The sequence below is a fragment of the Gadus macrocephalus genome, chromosome 16, assembly GCF_031168955.1.
Source record: "Gadus macrocephalus chromosome 16, ASM3116895v1".
Classification (NCBI taxonomy): Eukaryota; Metazoa; Chordata; class Actinopteri; order Gadiformes; family Gadidae; genus Gadus; species Gadus macrocephalus.
In genome coordinates, this window is record NC_082397.1 from 9,130,423 (window position 1) to 9,144,501 (window position 14,079).

At 43.8% G+C, this 14,079-nt stretch overlaps 1 protein-coding gene and 1 long non-coding RNA gene across 2 annotated transcripts; one reads left to right on the forward strand and one right to left on the reverse strand.

Annotated features, from left to right (window-relative positions):
* Positions 1-6,664: 6,664 nt before the first annotated feature.
* Positions 6,665-7,857, reverse strand: LOC132474589 (uncharacterized). Its single transcript, XR_009529683.1, has 2 exons — positions 7,600-7,857; positions 6,665-7,303 (listed from the first exon to the last, which is right to left on the reverse strand). It is a non-coding gene; the product is annotated as an uncharacterized LOC132474589 (long non-coding RNA).
* A 745-nt stretch (positions 7,858-8,602) lies between these two features.
* Positions 8,603-10,314, forward strand: LOC132475046 (cyclin-dependent kinase-like 3). Its single transcript, XM_060076012.1, has one exon. The coding sequence runs from the start codon at positions 8,603-8,605 to the stop codon at positions 9,659-9,661; it is 1,059 nt and encodes a 352-aa protein (XP_059931995.1). The 3' UTR covers positions 9,662-10,314.
* Positions 10,315-14,079: the final 3,765 nt, after the last annotated feature.

A 14,079-nucleotide genomic window follows, 5' to 3' on the forward strand; every position in this document is an offset into this window, starting at 1 on the left:
AGAAAAATAATCGGGATATAGGACCCTCAAAGAAAGGGCAGGCTGTATTACAATGGCACTTGTACAATTACGTATAGTCGTGCTCCACAGGCGCAACCTCTGGACATGAGACAGCTCCTGATAGTGTGTCCATTTACGTGTCGGCTGACGCTTTTACAGCACAGCTGCTCCACTGTCATTGTCAATGGACAGAACGCAACAACCAGTCCGAAGCATATGTGGGACTCATTTCAGGGGAACTCCGCGAAAATGGACCTCCAACGAGTCTTCATCATCCCAAACACCCGTTCAGTGAGGCCCAGGAGCCCTCATTGTGTCCATGAGGGCTTCTGGGTGGACCAAGCCTGCTCTGGTGGCCTTCTGTATCCATTCTCGGGTACGGTTGTAATAGACATCCAAATCCCCGCCGTGCTGGGCTGACACGCCAAGCGTGAGCTGTGAGTGTGACCGAGACTGCACATATGGAGAAGGGACGCCTCTCGGTTCCAACAGGATTGCTGGGTGGTTAGAGCGGACGCCGCTGCTTCCGTATCCACCGCCATAGCGCTGATCGAAAACGTTCATCTAACTTACGAACTAAAAGTCTTTAACATTCACTGAACAAAGATTATGATAATCAAGTACACATTTCACGCTCGAAATGTTATCAAAACACATATTCATGTCCAAACTATCCTAAAAATGACATTATCCACTGCGAGTCGAAAGAGTGTCAGCCATTTTTATAAGGCAGACCGAGGCTTGACTACCTGTATGATATTCCAAACGAGCAGGCCGCTGTTTCCAAACGAGCAGGCTGCTGTTTCAAAAAATACTCGGGCCCGAGAAATTTTCGAAGAATCTCGGGACCGAGAATTAACCACATATAAGGAACCCACTTGTGGGTTCAGTGAGAGATCGCAGATATACGCAAATGGTGACCTGACCGAAAGAAGGCCTATTCGATTTTTTTTATTTAAACAAGTTTTTTTATAAATATATTTGTACTTTACTCATTATTATTATTATTTTATATTTATTTAATATATATATTAAATAAATATTTTTATTTTTATACAAACTACAAATGAATCAACTTTTTAAACTTAAATTTTAACTTTCATTAAATAGAGGGGTAAAACCGAACATCTGTTTACCCGGGATTATAGACCATATATTGGTTTTTGCTAAAGCAAATAACATAAAGTTAGTTTTTTTAGATTTTATAAACCTTCCCTGTCCAGATTTCTATAACTTCTTGGATATCGGATATGGAAAAGTACAAAGTTTTGGAGGATCTTGGCAGTGGTGGATTTGGAGAGGTACTAAAATGTAAAAGCCTTCATTCAGGGAACGTCTTCGCCATAAAAAGGTTTTTTCCCACGGAAGACACGCACCTCATCTTTCAGCGGGAACTCGCGCCTCTGTCGGAGTTGAAGCACGACAATGTCATCAAAGTGCTGACGGCGTTCCTCGACGGGGGGCTCATGCATGCCGTCTTTGAGCTCCTCGACCACAGCATTGTTGACGAGGTGGAGATGAAAGGCTGCGGTCTGGAGGGTCCGACGGTCAAGGAATACAGTTTCCAGATCCTCACCGCAGTGGACTTCATCCACAGCCACAATATAATGCATCGAGACATCAAGCCAGACAACCTGCTGGTCTCGCACTCGGGAGTCCTCAAGTTGGCCGACTTTGGCTCCAGCCGCACGTCCAACCATGCGTCCAACCATGCGTTTAACCATACGTCCAACCATGCTGCCGCACCGCTCACACGGGATGCTGGCACGTTGTGGTTCCGTGCACCAGAGATGCTGTTGATGGACCCTGACTACAACAAGCCTGCTGATGTATGGGCCGTTGGGTGCACCTTGGTGTTCATGGCCACGGGAAACCACTTCCTGAGAGGCGAAATAACCCCGAAACAAATCAAGATGATTCTAAGCAAAGTGGGACCTCTGACTGCCATCCAGGAGCAGCAATATAACGCCCAAGAGTTTGGGGCCCTGCCCGTGGTGCTCCCCCCCACCGACCTGATGGAGAAGTACGGCCTCTCCGACCTCCTGCTGGCTCAGCTAGTGGAGATGTGTCTGCAGATGGACCCGGTGGACAGGTGGGGGTGCTCTGCGCTGCTGAGACACCCATACTTCAACCAAGATCATTTCCACGAGAGGTTTCCCAAGGAGCTGCAGAAGATGGTCGACCAGGATCAGTCTGTCGCCCCCATGGTGGAGCAAGAGTTGTTCCCACCAATTACAACATGGGAAAATATCCTGGAACACAATAACAGTCCTGCGGTGGAGAAAGAAGATGAGGAAAAGTGCTGCTGTCTCCCTACTTGTGAACATTTACGGGAACTTTGGAAGGACATAACAGAAGCACTCTGGAGAACCATCGGCAAAGGCTGGGGCTTGTTGAGGTAAAAATTTAGAGATAATGCACCGACACATCAAGGCCGAAGCTCCACTCTCTAGACATTCCTGCGACGACTCCTCCAGCGGTGTTTCCAATCTTCTTGATCCTGCATGCAGCTGGCTAGCTCGGCTGCGCTTTCTGCTGCTACATCTTTCCGTATGGGGGCCAGTGATTGTGGGAAGCCTAAAGCGTGTTCGGCCATGCGATTGGACAATCGACATTCTTGGAGCGGGTGATACGAAGAAAAAAAAAATGCAATGCATTGTGGCTGTAGACTGTCCGGTTGATCTTTCACTTCATGGACCAGGAGGTTTCTTATTTATCATTGTGGATTAAATCATTCAATGTCCTGCTTTTGTCTCATGTCACCCCTTGATGGCACTATTGCATTGTTTGGAATACTTCTCGGTTTTTTAGCAGCATATTCATGGCCATACAATCGGCATGGTCGTTATTCAAACCAGGCTTTTTAAAGTTTTTTAAGTTGCTGGGTTGCAAATATGTCAGTGTCAACTTTTATATATATTATTTATTTATTAATTTATATTTATCACTCATGTAAATTATCAATGTCCTTGTTCAAACAATCTTTACTTCTGTATCAGAAATTGTGCATATGTGTTACTAATTAGAATGCCACTGTAGAACCTGATAACGTTACAAATTCCCGATAATGTAATAACCCCAATAATGTCATCAAAATCTGCACTTGAGTCCATTTAAAATGTAATAAAACATGATAATGTAATACCTTCCCGATAATGTAATTATCTCTGTTACAATAATGAATAAAGTCCTACATTATCCAAATCAGAATAAATTTTATGACATCTTATTGTACAGTACACAAGAGTACATTTCTTAGTCTTAGGCTTGATTCCTCAACATTCACATGGCAGCAACATATACCAGATGAATAAATAAAGATAAGAAACCATAAGAAAATCTTGGTGAACCAAGACTGTTCTGGTGGCCTTCCGTAGGCCTATCCATTCTCGGGTAGGCCAACTACGGTTGTAATAGACATCCAAATCCCCGCCGTGCTGGGCTGACACGCCAAGTGTGAGCTGTGAGTGTGACCGAGACTGCACATATGGAGAAGGGACGCATCTCGGTTCCAACAGGATTGCTGGGTGGTTAGAGCGGACGCGGCTGGTTCCGTAGCCACCGCCATAGAGCTGATCGAAGACGTTCATCTAACTAACGAACTAAAAGTCTTCAGCATTCACTGAACAAAGATTATGATAATAAAGTACACATTTCTCGCTAGAAATGTTATCAAAACACAAATTCATGTCCAAACTATCCTAAAAAATGACATTATCCACTGCGAGTCGAAAGAGTGTCAGACATTTTTATAAGGCAGACCGAGGCTTGACTACCTGTATGATATTCCAAACGAGCAGGCTGCTGTTTCTAAAATTTCTCGGTCCTGAGAAATTTTCGAAGAATCTCGGGACCGAGAATTAACCACATATAAGGAACCCACTTGCGGGTTCAGTGAGAGATCGCAGATGTACGCATATGGTGACCTGACCGAAAGAAGGCCTAATAGATTTATTTTTTATTTTTATACAAATTACAAATGAATCAACTTTTTAAACTTAAATTTTAACTTTCATTAAATAGAGGAGTAAAACCGAACATCTGTTTACCCGGGATTATAGACCATATATTGGTTTTTGCTAAAGCAAATAACATAAAGTTAGTTTTTCAGATTTTATAAACCTTCCCTGTCCAGATTTCTATAACTTCTTGGATATCGGATATGGAAAAGTTCGAAGTTTTGGAGGATCTTGGCAGTGGTGGATGTGGAGAGGTACTAAAATGTAGAAGCCTTCATTCAGGGAAATTCTTCGCCATGAAAAGGTTTTTTCCCTGGGAAGACAGGCACCTCATCTTTCAGCGGGAACTCGCGCCTCTGTCGGAGTTGAAGCACGACAATGTCATCAAAGTGCTGACGGCGTTCCTCTACAGGGGGCTCATGCATGCCGTCTTTGAGCTCCTCGACCACAGCATTGTTGACGAGGTGGAGATGAAAGACTGCGGTCTGGAGGGTCCGAAGGTCAAGGAATACAGTTTCCAGATCCTCACCGCAGTGGACTTCATCCACAGCCACAATATAATGCATCGAGACATCAAGCCAGATAACCTGCTGGTCTCGCACTCGGGAGTCCTCAAGTTGGCCGACTTTGGCTCCAGCCGCACGTCCAACCATGCGTCCAACCATACGTCCAACCATGCTGCCGCACCGCTCACACGGGATGCTGGCACGTTGTGGTTCCGTGCACCAGAGATGCTGTTGATGGACCCTGACTACGACAAGCCTGCTGATGTGTGGGCCGTTGGGTGCACCTTGGTGTTCATGGCCACGGGAAACTACTTCCTGAGAGGCGAAATAACCCCGAATCAAATCAAGATGATTCTAAGCAAAGTGGGACCTCTGACTGCCATCCAGGAGCAGCAATATTACACCCAAGAGTTTGGGGCCCTGCCCGTGGTGCTCCCCCCCACCGACCTGATGGAGAAGTATGGCCTCTCCGACCTCCTGCTGGCTCAGCTAGTGGAGATGTGTCTGCAGATGGACCCGGTGGACAGGTGGGGGTGCTCTGCGCTGCTGAGACACCCATACTTCACCCAAGATCATTTCCACGAGAGGTTTCCCAAGGAGCTGCAGAAGATGGTCGACCAGGATCAGTCTGTCGCCCCCATGGTGGAGCAAGAGTTGTTCCCACCAATTACAACATGGGAAAATATCCTGGAACACAATAACAGTCCTGCGGTGGAGAAAGAAGATGAGGAAAAGTGCTGCTGTCTCCCTACTTGTGAACATTTACGGGAACTTTGGAAGGACATAACAGAAGCACTCTGGAGAACCATCGGCAAAGGCTGGGGCTTGTCGAGGTAAACATTTAGAGATAATGCACCGACACATCAAGGCCGAAGCTCCACTCTCTAGACATTCCTGCGACGACTCCTCCAGCGGTGTCTCCAATCTTCTTGATCCTGCATGCAGCTGGCTAGCTCGGCTGCGCTTTCTGCTGCTACATCTTTCCGTATGGGGGCCAGTGATTGTGGGAAGCCTAAAGCGTGTTCGGCCATGCGATTGGACAATCGACATTCTTGGAGCGGGTGATACGAAGAAAAAAAAAATGCAATGCATTGTGGCTGTAGACTGTCCGGTTGATCTTTCACTTCATGGACCAGGAGGTTTCTTATTTATCATTGTGGATTAAATCATTCAATGTCCTGCTTTTGTCTCATGTCACCCCTTGATGGCACTATTGCATTGTTTGGAATACTTCTCGGTTTTTTAGCAGCATATTCATGGCCATACAATCGGCATGGTCGTTATTCAAACCAGGCTTTTTAAAGTTTTTTAAGTTGCTGGGTTGCAAATATGTCAGTGTCAACTTTTATATATATTATTTATTTATTAATTTATATTTATCACTCATGTAAATTATCAATGTCCTTGTTCAAACAATCTTTACTTCTGTATCAGAAATTGTGCATATGTGTTACTAATTAGAATGCCACTGTAGAACCTGATAACGTTACAAATTCCCGATAATGTAATAACCCCAATAATGTCATCAAAATCTGCACTTGAGTCCATTTAAAATGTAATAAAACATGATAATGTAATACCTTCCCGATAATGTAATTATCTCTGTTACAATAATGAATAAAGTCCTACATTATCCAAATCAGAATAAATTTTATGACATCTTATTGTACAGTACACAAGAGTACATTTCTTAGTCTTAGGCTTGATTCCTCAACATTCACATGGCAGCAACATATACCAGGTGAATAAATAAAGATAAGAAACCATAAGAAAATCTTGGTGAACCAAGACTGTTCTGGTGGCCTTCCGTAGGCCTATCCATTCTCGGGTAGGCCTACTACGGTTGTAATAGACATCCAAATCCCCGCCGTGCTGGGCTGACACGCCAAGTGTGAGCTGTGAGTGTGACCGAGACTGAACATAAGGAGAAGGGACGTCTCTCGGTTCCAACTGGCTTGCTGGGTGGTTAGAGAGGACGCGGCTGCTTCCGTAGCCACCGCCATAGCGCTGATCGAAAACCTTCACCTAACTAACGAACTATAAGTCTTTAACATTCACTGAACAAAGATTATGATAATAAAGTACACATTTCCAGCTAGAAATGTTATCAAAACACATATTCATGCCCAAACTATCCTAAAAAATGACATTATCCACGGCGAGTCGAAAGAGTGTCAGCCATTTATGTAAGGCAGACCGAGGCTTGACTACCTGTATGATATTCCAATAGAGCAGGCTGCTGCTCGTTTGATTTTTTTTTTTTTAACTTTCTCGGTAACTTTCCTATATAGGCTAATAATTCATGAACTATAACCATCAAACGTATTGATTGAATACTGCACAAAAACATACTTTACTATTACTACACACAGCCTATTTACAAGAAAAATAATCGGGATATAGGACCCTCAAATAAAGGGCAGGCTGTACTACAATGGCACTTGTATAATTACATATAATCGTGCTCCACAGGTAGCGCAACCTCTGGACATGAGACAGCTCCTGACAGTGTGTCCATTTACGTGTCGGCTGACGCTTTTTCAGCACAGCTTCTCCACTGTCATTGTCAATGGACACAACACGCAGCAACCTCCGCAGCATATGTTGGACTCACTTCAGGGGAACTCCGCGAAAATGGACCGCCAACGAGTCATCATCCCAAACACACGTTCAGTTTGGCCTAGGAGCCCTCATTGTGTCCATGAGTGCTTCTGGGTGGACCAAGCCTGCTCTGGTGGCCTTCCGTATCCATTCTTGGGTACTACGGTTGTAAGCGACATCCAAATCCCCGCCGTGCTGGGCTGACACGCCAAGTGTGAGCTGTGAGTGTGACCGAGACTGCATATAAGGAGAAGGGGCGCCTCTCGGTTCCAACAGGCTTCTGGGTGGTTAGAGCAGACGCGGCTGCTTCCGTAGCCACCACCGTAGCGCTAATCGAAAAAGTTAATCTAACCAACGAACTAAAAGTCGTTAACATTCACTGAACAAAGATTATGATAATCAAGTACACATTTCTCGCTAGAAATGTTATCAAAACACATATTCATGCCCAAACTATCCTAAAAAATGACATTATCCACTGCGAGTCGAAAGAGTGTCAGCCATTTTTATAAGGCAGACCGCGACTTGACTACCTGTCTAATGCTACAATGGAGCAAGCTGCTGTTAAGGACTGCAGTCCTTGTTCCCCCGGCGTGGTTGACCCAAGGCTTCATCCAGGCTTGGTTCACCCAGAAGTGCACATCGTGCCAATGAGCGCTTCTGCTCATCGGCTCATCGTGCCGATGAGCGCTTCTGGGTGAACAGAGCTGCTCCAATGGTTGAAATGAACATCCAAACCGCAGTTCTAGGACTCGACTGTGATGGCAGTTTTGTTCTATTAACGCTATACCAATATCGAAGCGTAGATAATATGCGTGAGAGGACGCAGATGTGCGCCTATGGTGACCACAAGTAACACTTTTTTTTTATTAAAGGCTATATTTTTTATATGAATATCTTAATTAATTTTTTATATTAATATAAAAACAATTAATTTTTTTATTTATTTTTTATTTTTAAAGTTTCTTAAATTACTAAACTTAGTCAATTTGATTTTTGGGATATTTTGCTTTGATGAGTGTTAAACTTTCGGAGTATTACCGAAGAATCTGGTTACCCTGGATTGGGACCACCGTTCTAGGACCGGGCTCGGTTGGCAGTTTTGTTCTATTAACGATATACCAAGTTTAAAGTGTAGCTTGGAGCTCGCGTTTTGCTCAAATCCCTTCATGCACTTCTGACAACGGCCACTTGTGGGATAAGTGAGGGAACGCAGATTTACGCATATGGTGACCTCACCGAAAGAAGGCACAATAGATTTTTTTTATTTAAACCTGTTTTTTTATAAAAATATTTGTACTTTACTTATTATTATTATTATTATTATTATTATTATTATAGACCATATATTGTTTTTTTGCTAAAGCAAATAACATAAAGTTAGTTTTTCAGATTTTATAAACCTTCCCTGTCCAGATTTCTATAACTTTTTGGATATCGGACATGGAAAAGTACGAAGTTTTGCAGGATCTTGGCAGTGGTGGATTTGGAAAGGTACTAAAATGTAGAAGCCTTCATTCAGGGAACGTCTTCGCCATGAAAAGGTTTTTTCCCACGGAAGACACGCACCTCATCTTTCAGCGGGAACTCGCGCCTCTGTCGGATTTGAAGCACGACAATGTCATCAAAGTGCTGACGGCGTTCCTCGACGGGGGGCTCATGCATGCCGTCTTTGAGCTCCTCGACCACAGCATTGTTGACGAGGTGGAGATGAAAGGCTGCGGTCTGGAGGGTCCGACGGTCAAGGAATACAGTTTCCAGATCCTCACCGCAGTGGACTTCATCCACAACCACAATATAATGCATCGAGACATCAAGCCAGATAACCTGCTGGTCTCGCACTCGGGAGTCCTCAAGTTGGCCGACTTTGGCTCCAGCCGCACGTCCAACCATGCGTCCAACCATGCGTTTAACCATACGTCCAACCATGCTGCCGCACCGCTCACACGGGATGCTGGCACGTTGTGGTTCCGTGCACCAGAGATGCTGTTGATGGACCCTGACTACGACAAGCCTGCTGATGTATGGGCCGTTGGGTGCACCTTGGTGTTCATGGCCACGGGAAACCACTTCCTGAGAGGCGAAATAACCCCGAAACAAATCAAGATGATTCTAAGCAAAGTGGGACCTCTGACTGCCATCCAGGAGCAGCAATATTACGCCCAAGAGTTTGGGGCCCTGCCCGTGGTGCTCCCCCCCACCGACCTGATGGAGAAGTACGGCCTCTCCGACCTCCTGCTGGCTCAGCTAGTGGAGATGTGTCTGCAGATGGACCCGGTGGACAGGTGGGGGTGCTCTGCGCTGCTGAGACACCCATACTTCACCCAAGATCATTTCCACGAGAGGTTTCCCAAGGAGCTGCAGAAGATGGTCGACCAGGATCAGTCTGTCGCCCCCATGGTGGAGCAAGAGTTGTTCCCACCAATTACAACATGGGAAAATATCCTGGAACACAATAACAGTCCTGCGGTGGAGAAAGAAGATGAGGAAAAGTGCTGCTGTCTCCCTACTTGTGAACATTTACGGGAACTTTGGAAGGACATAACAGAAGCACTCTGGAGAACCATCGGCAAAGGCTGGGGCTTGTTGAGGTAAAAATGTAGAGATAATGCACCGACACGTCAAGGCCGAAGCTCCACTCTCTAGACATTCCTGCGACGACTCCTCCAGCGGTGTTTCCAATCTTCTTGATCCTGCATGCAGCTGGCTAGCTCGGCTGCGCTTTCTGCTGCTACATCTTTCCGTATGGGGGCCAGTGATTGTGGGAAGCCTAAAGCGTGTTCGGCCATGCGATTGGACAATCGACATTCTTGGAGCGGGTGATACGAAGAAAAAAAAAATGCAATGCATTGTGGCTGTAGACTGTCCGGTTGATCTTTCACTTCATGGGCCAGGAGGTTTCTTATTTATCATTGTGGATTAAATCATTCAATGTCCTGCTTTTGTCTCATGTCACCCCTTGATGGCACTATTGCATTGTTTGGAATACTTCTCGGTTTTTTAGCAGCATATTCATGGCCATACAATCGGCATGGTCGTTATTCAAACCAGGCTTTTTAAAGTTGTATAAGTTGCTGGGTTGCAAATATGTCAGTGTCCACTTTTATATTTATTATTTCTTAATTTATATTTATCACTCATGTAAATTATCAATGTCCTTGTTCAAACAATCTTTACTTCTGTGTCAGAAATTGTGCATATGTGTTACTAATTAGAATGCCACTGTAGAACCTGATAACGTTACAAATTCCCGATAATGTATTAACCCCAATAATGTCATCAAAATCTGCACTTGAGTCCATTTAAAATGTAATAAAACATGATAATGTAATAGGCCTACCTTCCCGATAATGTAATTATCTCTGTAACAATAATGAATAAAGTGCTACATTATCCGAATCAGAATCAATTTTATTACATCTTATTGTACAGTACACAAGAGTACATTTCTTAGTCTTAGGCTTGGTTCCTCAACATTCACATGGCAGCAACATATACCAGATAGAATAAATAAAGATAAGAAACCATAAGAAAATCTTGGTGAACCAAGACTGTTCTTGTGGCCTTCCGTATCCATTCTCGGGTACTACGGTTGTAATAGACATCCAAATCCCCGCCGTGCTGGGCTGACACGCCAAGTGTGAGCTGTGAGTGTGACCGAGACTGCACGTAAGGAGAAGGGACGTCTCTCGGTTCCAACTGGCTTGCTGGGTGGTTAGAGAGGACGCGGCTGCTTCCGTAGCCACCGCCATAGCGCTGATCGAAAACTTTCACCTAACTAACGAACTAAAAGTCTTTAACATTCACTGAACAAAGATTATGATAATAAAGTACACATTTCCAGCTATAAATGTTATCAAAACACATATTCATGCCCAAACTATCCTAAAAAATGACATTATCCACGGCGAGTCGAAAGAGTGTCAGCCATTTATATAAGGCAGACAGAGGCTTGACTACCTGTATGATATTCCAATAGAGCAGGATGCTGCTCGTTCGATTTTTATTTTTAAACTTTCTCTGTAACTTTCCTAGGCTAATAATTCATGAACTATAACCATCAAACGTATTGATTGAATACTGCACAAAAACATACTTAACCATTAGGCTAGGCTACTACACACAGCCTATTTACAAGAAAAATAATCGGGATATAGGACCCCAAAAAAAAGGGCAGGCTGTAGGCCTACTACAATGGCACTTGTATAATTACATATAATCGTGCTACACAGGTAGCGCAACCTCTGGACATGAGACAGCTCCTGACAGTGTGTCCATTTACGTGTCGGCTGACGCTTTTTCAGCACAGCTTCTCCGCTGTCATTGTCAATGGACACAACACGCAGCAACCTCCGCAGCATATGTTGGACTCACCTCAGGGGAACTCCGCGAAAATGGACCGCCAACGAGTCTCCATCATCCCAAACACACGTTCAGTTTGGCCCAGGAGCCCTCATTGTGCCCATGAATGCTTCTGGGTGGACCAAGCCTGCTCTGGTGGCCTTCCGTATCCATTCTCGGGTGCTACGGTTTCAATAGACATCCAAATCCCCGCCGTGCTGGGCTGACACGCCAAGTGTGAGCTGTGTGAGTGTGACCGAGACTGCACACAAGGAGAAGGGACGTCTCTCGTTTCCAACAGGCTTGCTGGGTGGTTAGAGAGGACGCGGCTGCTTCCGTAGCCACCACCATAGCGCTGATCGAAAAAGTTAATCTAACTAACGAACAAAAAGTCGTTAACATTCACTGAACAAAGATTATGATAATCAAGTACACATTTCTCGCTAGAAATGTTATCAAAACACATATTCATGCCCAAACTATCCTAAAAAATGACATTATCCACTGCGAGTCGAAAGAGTGTCAGCCATTTTTATAAGGCAGACCGACTTGACTACCTGTCTGATGCTACAATGGAGCATGCTGCTGTTAAGGACTGCAGTCCTTGTTCCCCCGGCGTGGTTGACCCAAGGCTTCATCCAGGCTTGGTTCACCCAGAAGTGCACATCGTGCCAATGAGCGCTTCTGCTCATCGGCTCATCGTGTTGATGAGCGCTTCTGGGTGAACGGAGCTGCTCCAATGGTTGAAATGAACATCCAAACCGCAGTTCTAGGACTCGACTTGGATGGCAGTTTTGTTCTATTAACGCTATACCAATGTCGAAGCGTAGATATGCGTGAGAGGACGCAGATGTGCGCCTATGGTGACCACAAGTAACACTTTTTTTTATTTTTTATTAAAGGCTATATTTTTTCTATTAATATCTTAATTAATATTTTATATTAATATAAATACAATTAATGCAAAAAAAATATATATATATATATTTTTTATAGTTTCTTAAGTTACTAAACTTAGTCAATCTGATTTTTGGGATATTTTGCTTTGATGAGTGTTAAACTTTCGGAGTATTACCGAAGAATCTGGTTACCCGGGATTGGGACCACCGTTCTAGGACCGGGCTCGGATGGCAGTTTTGTTCTATTAACGATATACCAAGTTTAAAGTGTAGGTTGGAGCTCGCGTTTTGCTCAAATCCCTTCATGCACTTCTGACAACGGCCACTTGTGGGGTAAGTGAGAGAACGCAGATTTACGCATATGGTGACCTGACCGAAAGAAGGCACAATATATATATTTTTTATTTAAACCTGTTTTTTTATAAATATATTTGTACTTTACTTATTATTATTATTATTATTATTATTATTATTATTATTATTATTATTATTATTATTATTATTATTATTATATATTTATTTAATATATATATTAAATCAATATTTTTATTTTTATACAAATTACAAATGAATCAACTTTTTAAACTTCAATTGTAACTTTCATTAAATAGAGGAGTAAAACCTGTTCTGTTTACCCGGGATTATAGACCATATATTGTTTTTTTCTAAAGCAAATAACATAAAGTTAGTTTTTCTGATTTTATAAACCTTCCCCGTCCAGATTTCTATAACTTCTTGGATATCAGATATGGAAAACTACGAAGTTTTTGAGCATCTTGGCAGTGGTGGATTTGGAGAGGTACTCAAATGTAGAAGCCTTTATTCGGGGAACTTCTTCGCCATGAAAAAGTTCTCTACCTTGGTTGAAACGCACCTCGTCTTTCAGCGGGAACTCTCGCCGCTGTCGGTAAGGACCTTTAGCTCCACCTAGTGGGAGTGTTCTCCAACTACAGCACATGAACACGTCAAATACATCTTGGTGATTTTTTCTCTGGTCAACAGGTGTTGAAGCACGACAATGTCGTCCGACTGCTGACAGCGTTCATCCACGGCGAGCGCATGTATGCCATCTTTGAGCTCCTCGACCAGAGCGTTTTTGACGAGGTGAAAAAGAAAGTTCAAGTTTCTGGCTGCGGTCTGGAGAGGCTGAAGATCAAGAAATACAGTTTCCAGATCCTCAGAGCAGTGGACTTCATCCACAGCCACAATGTGAATATTTACTTACAACATTATTCAACTAGCCTACATTTATTTTATTTTGTTAATAATAATCACAACAATTATACTTATAATAATAATGCCATTATTTATTTATTTTGCATCTATTTCCCTTTGGTCGCCTGTGGCTTTATTTGTTTTATTTCTACTTCAGACGTTCAAACTGTACAGCTTACCTCCTTTATAAAAGTGTTCTAAAGCTTGTCTTCCACATGACGTTTGCTCCACCAGATAATGCACCGAGACATCAAGCCGGATAACCTGCTGGTCTCGCACTCGGGAGTCATCAAGTTGGCCGACTTTGGCGACGCCCGCGCGACCAATGATGCTGCCGAACCGCTCACACGGGATGCGGGCACGAAGGAGTTCAGCGCACCAGAGATGCTGGTGATGGACCCGGAGTACAACAAGTGGGTATCTTCAACTGGGGGCATGGACGGACACTATGGCACACCTCTGTCTCAGCATAGCATCACTACAGCTCTAACTACATCACGTTTGGTCTGCTTCTTCTTCGACATCTAGGCCTGTTGATGTGTGGGCAGTCGGGTGCAC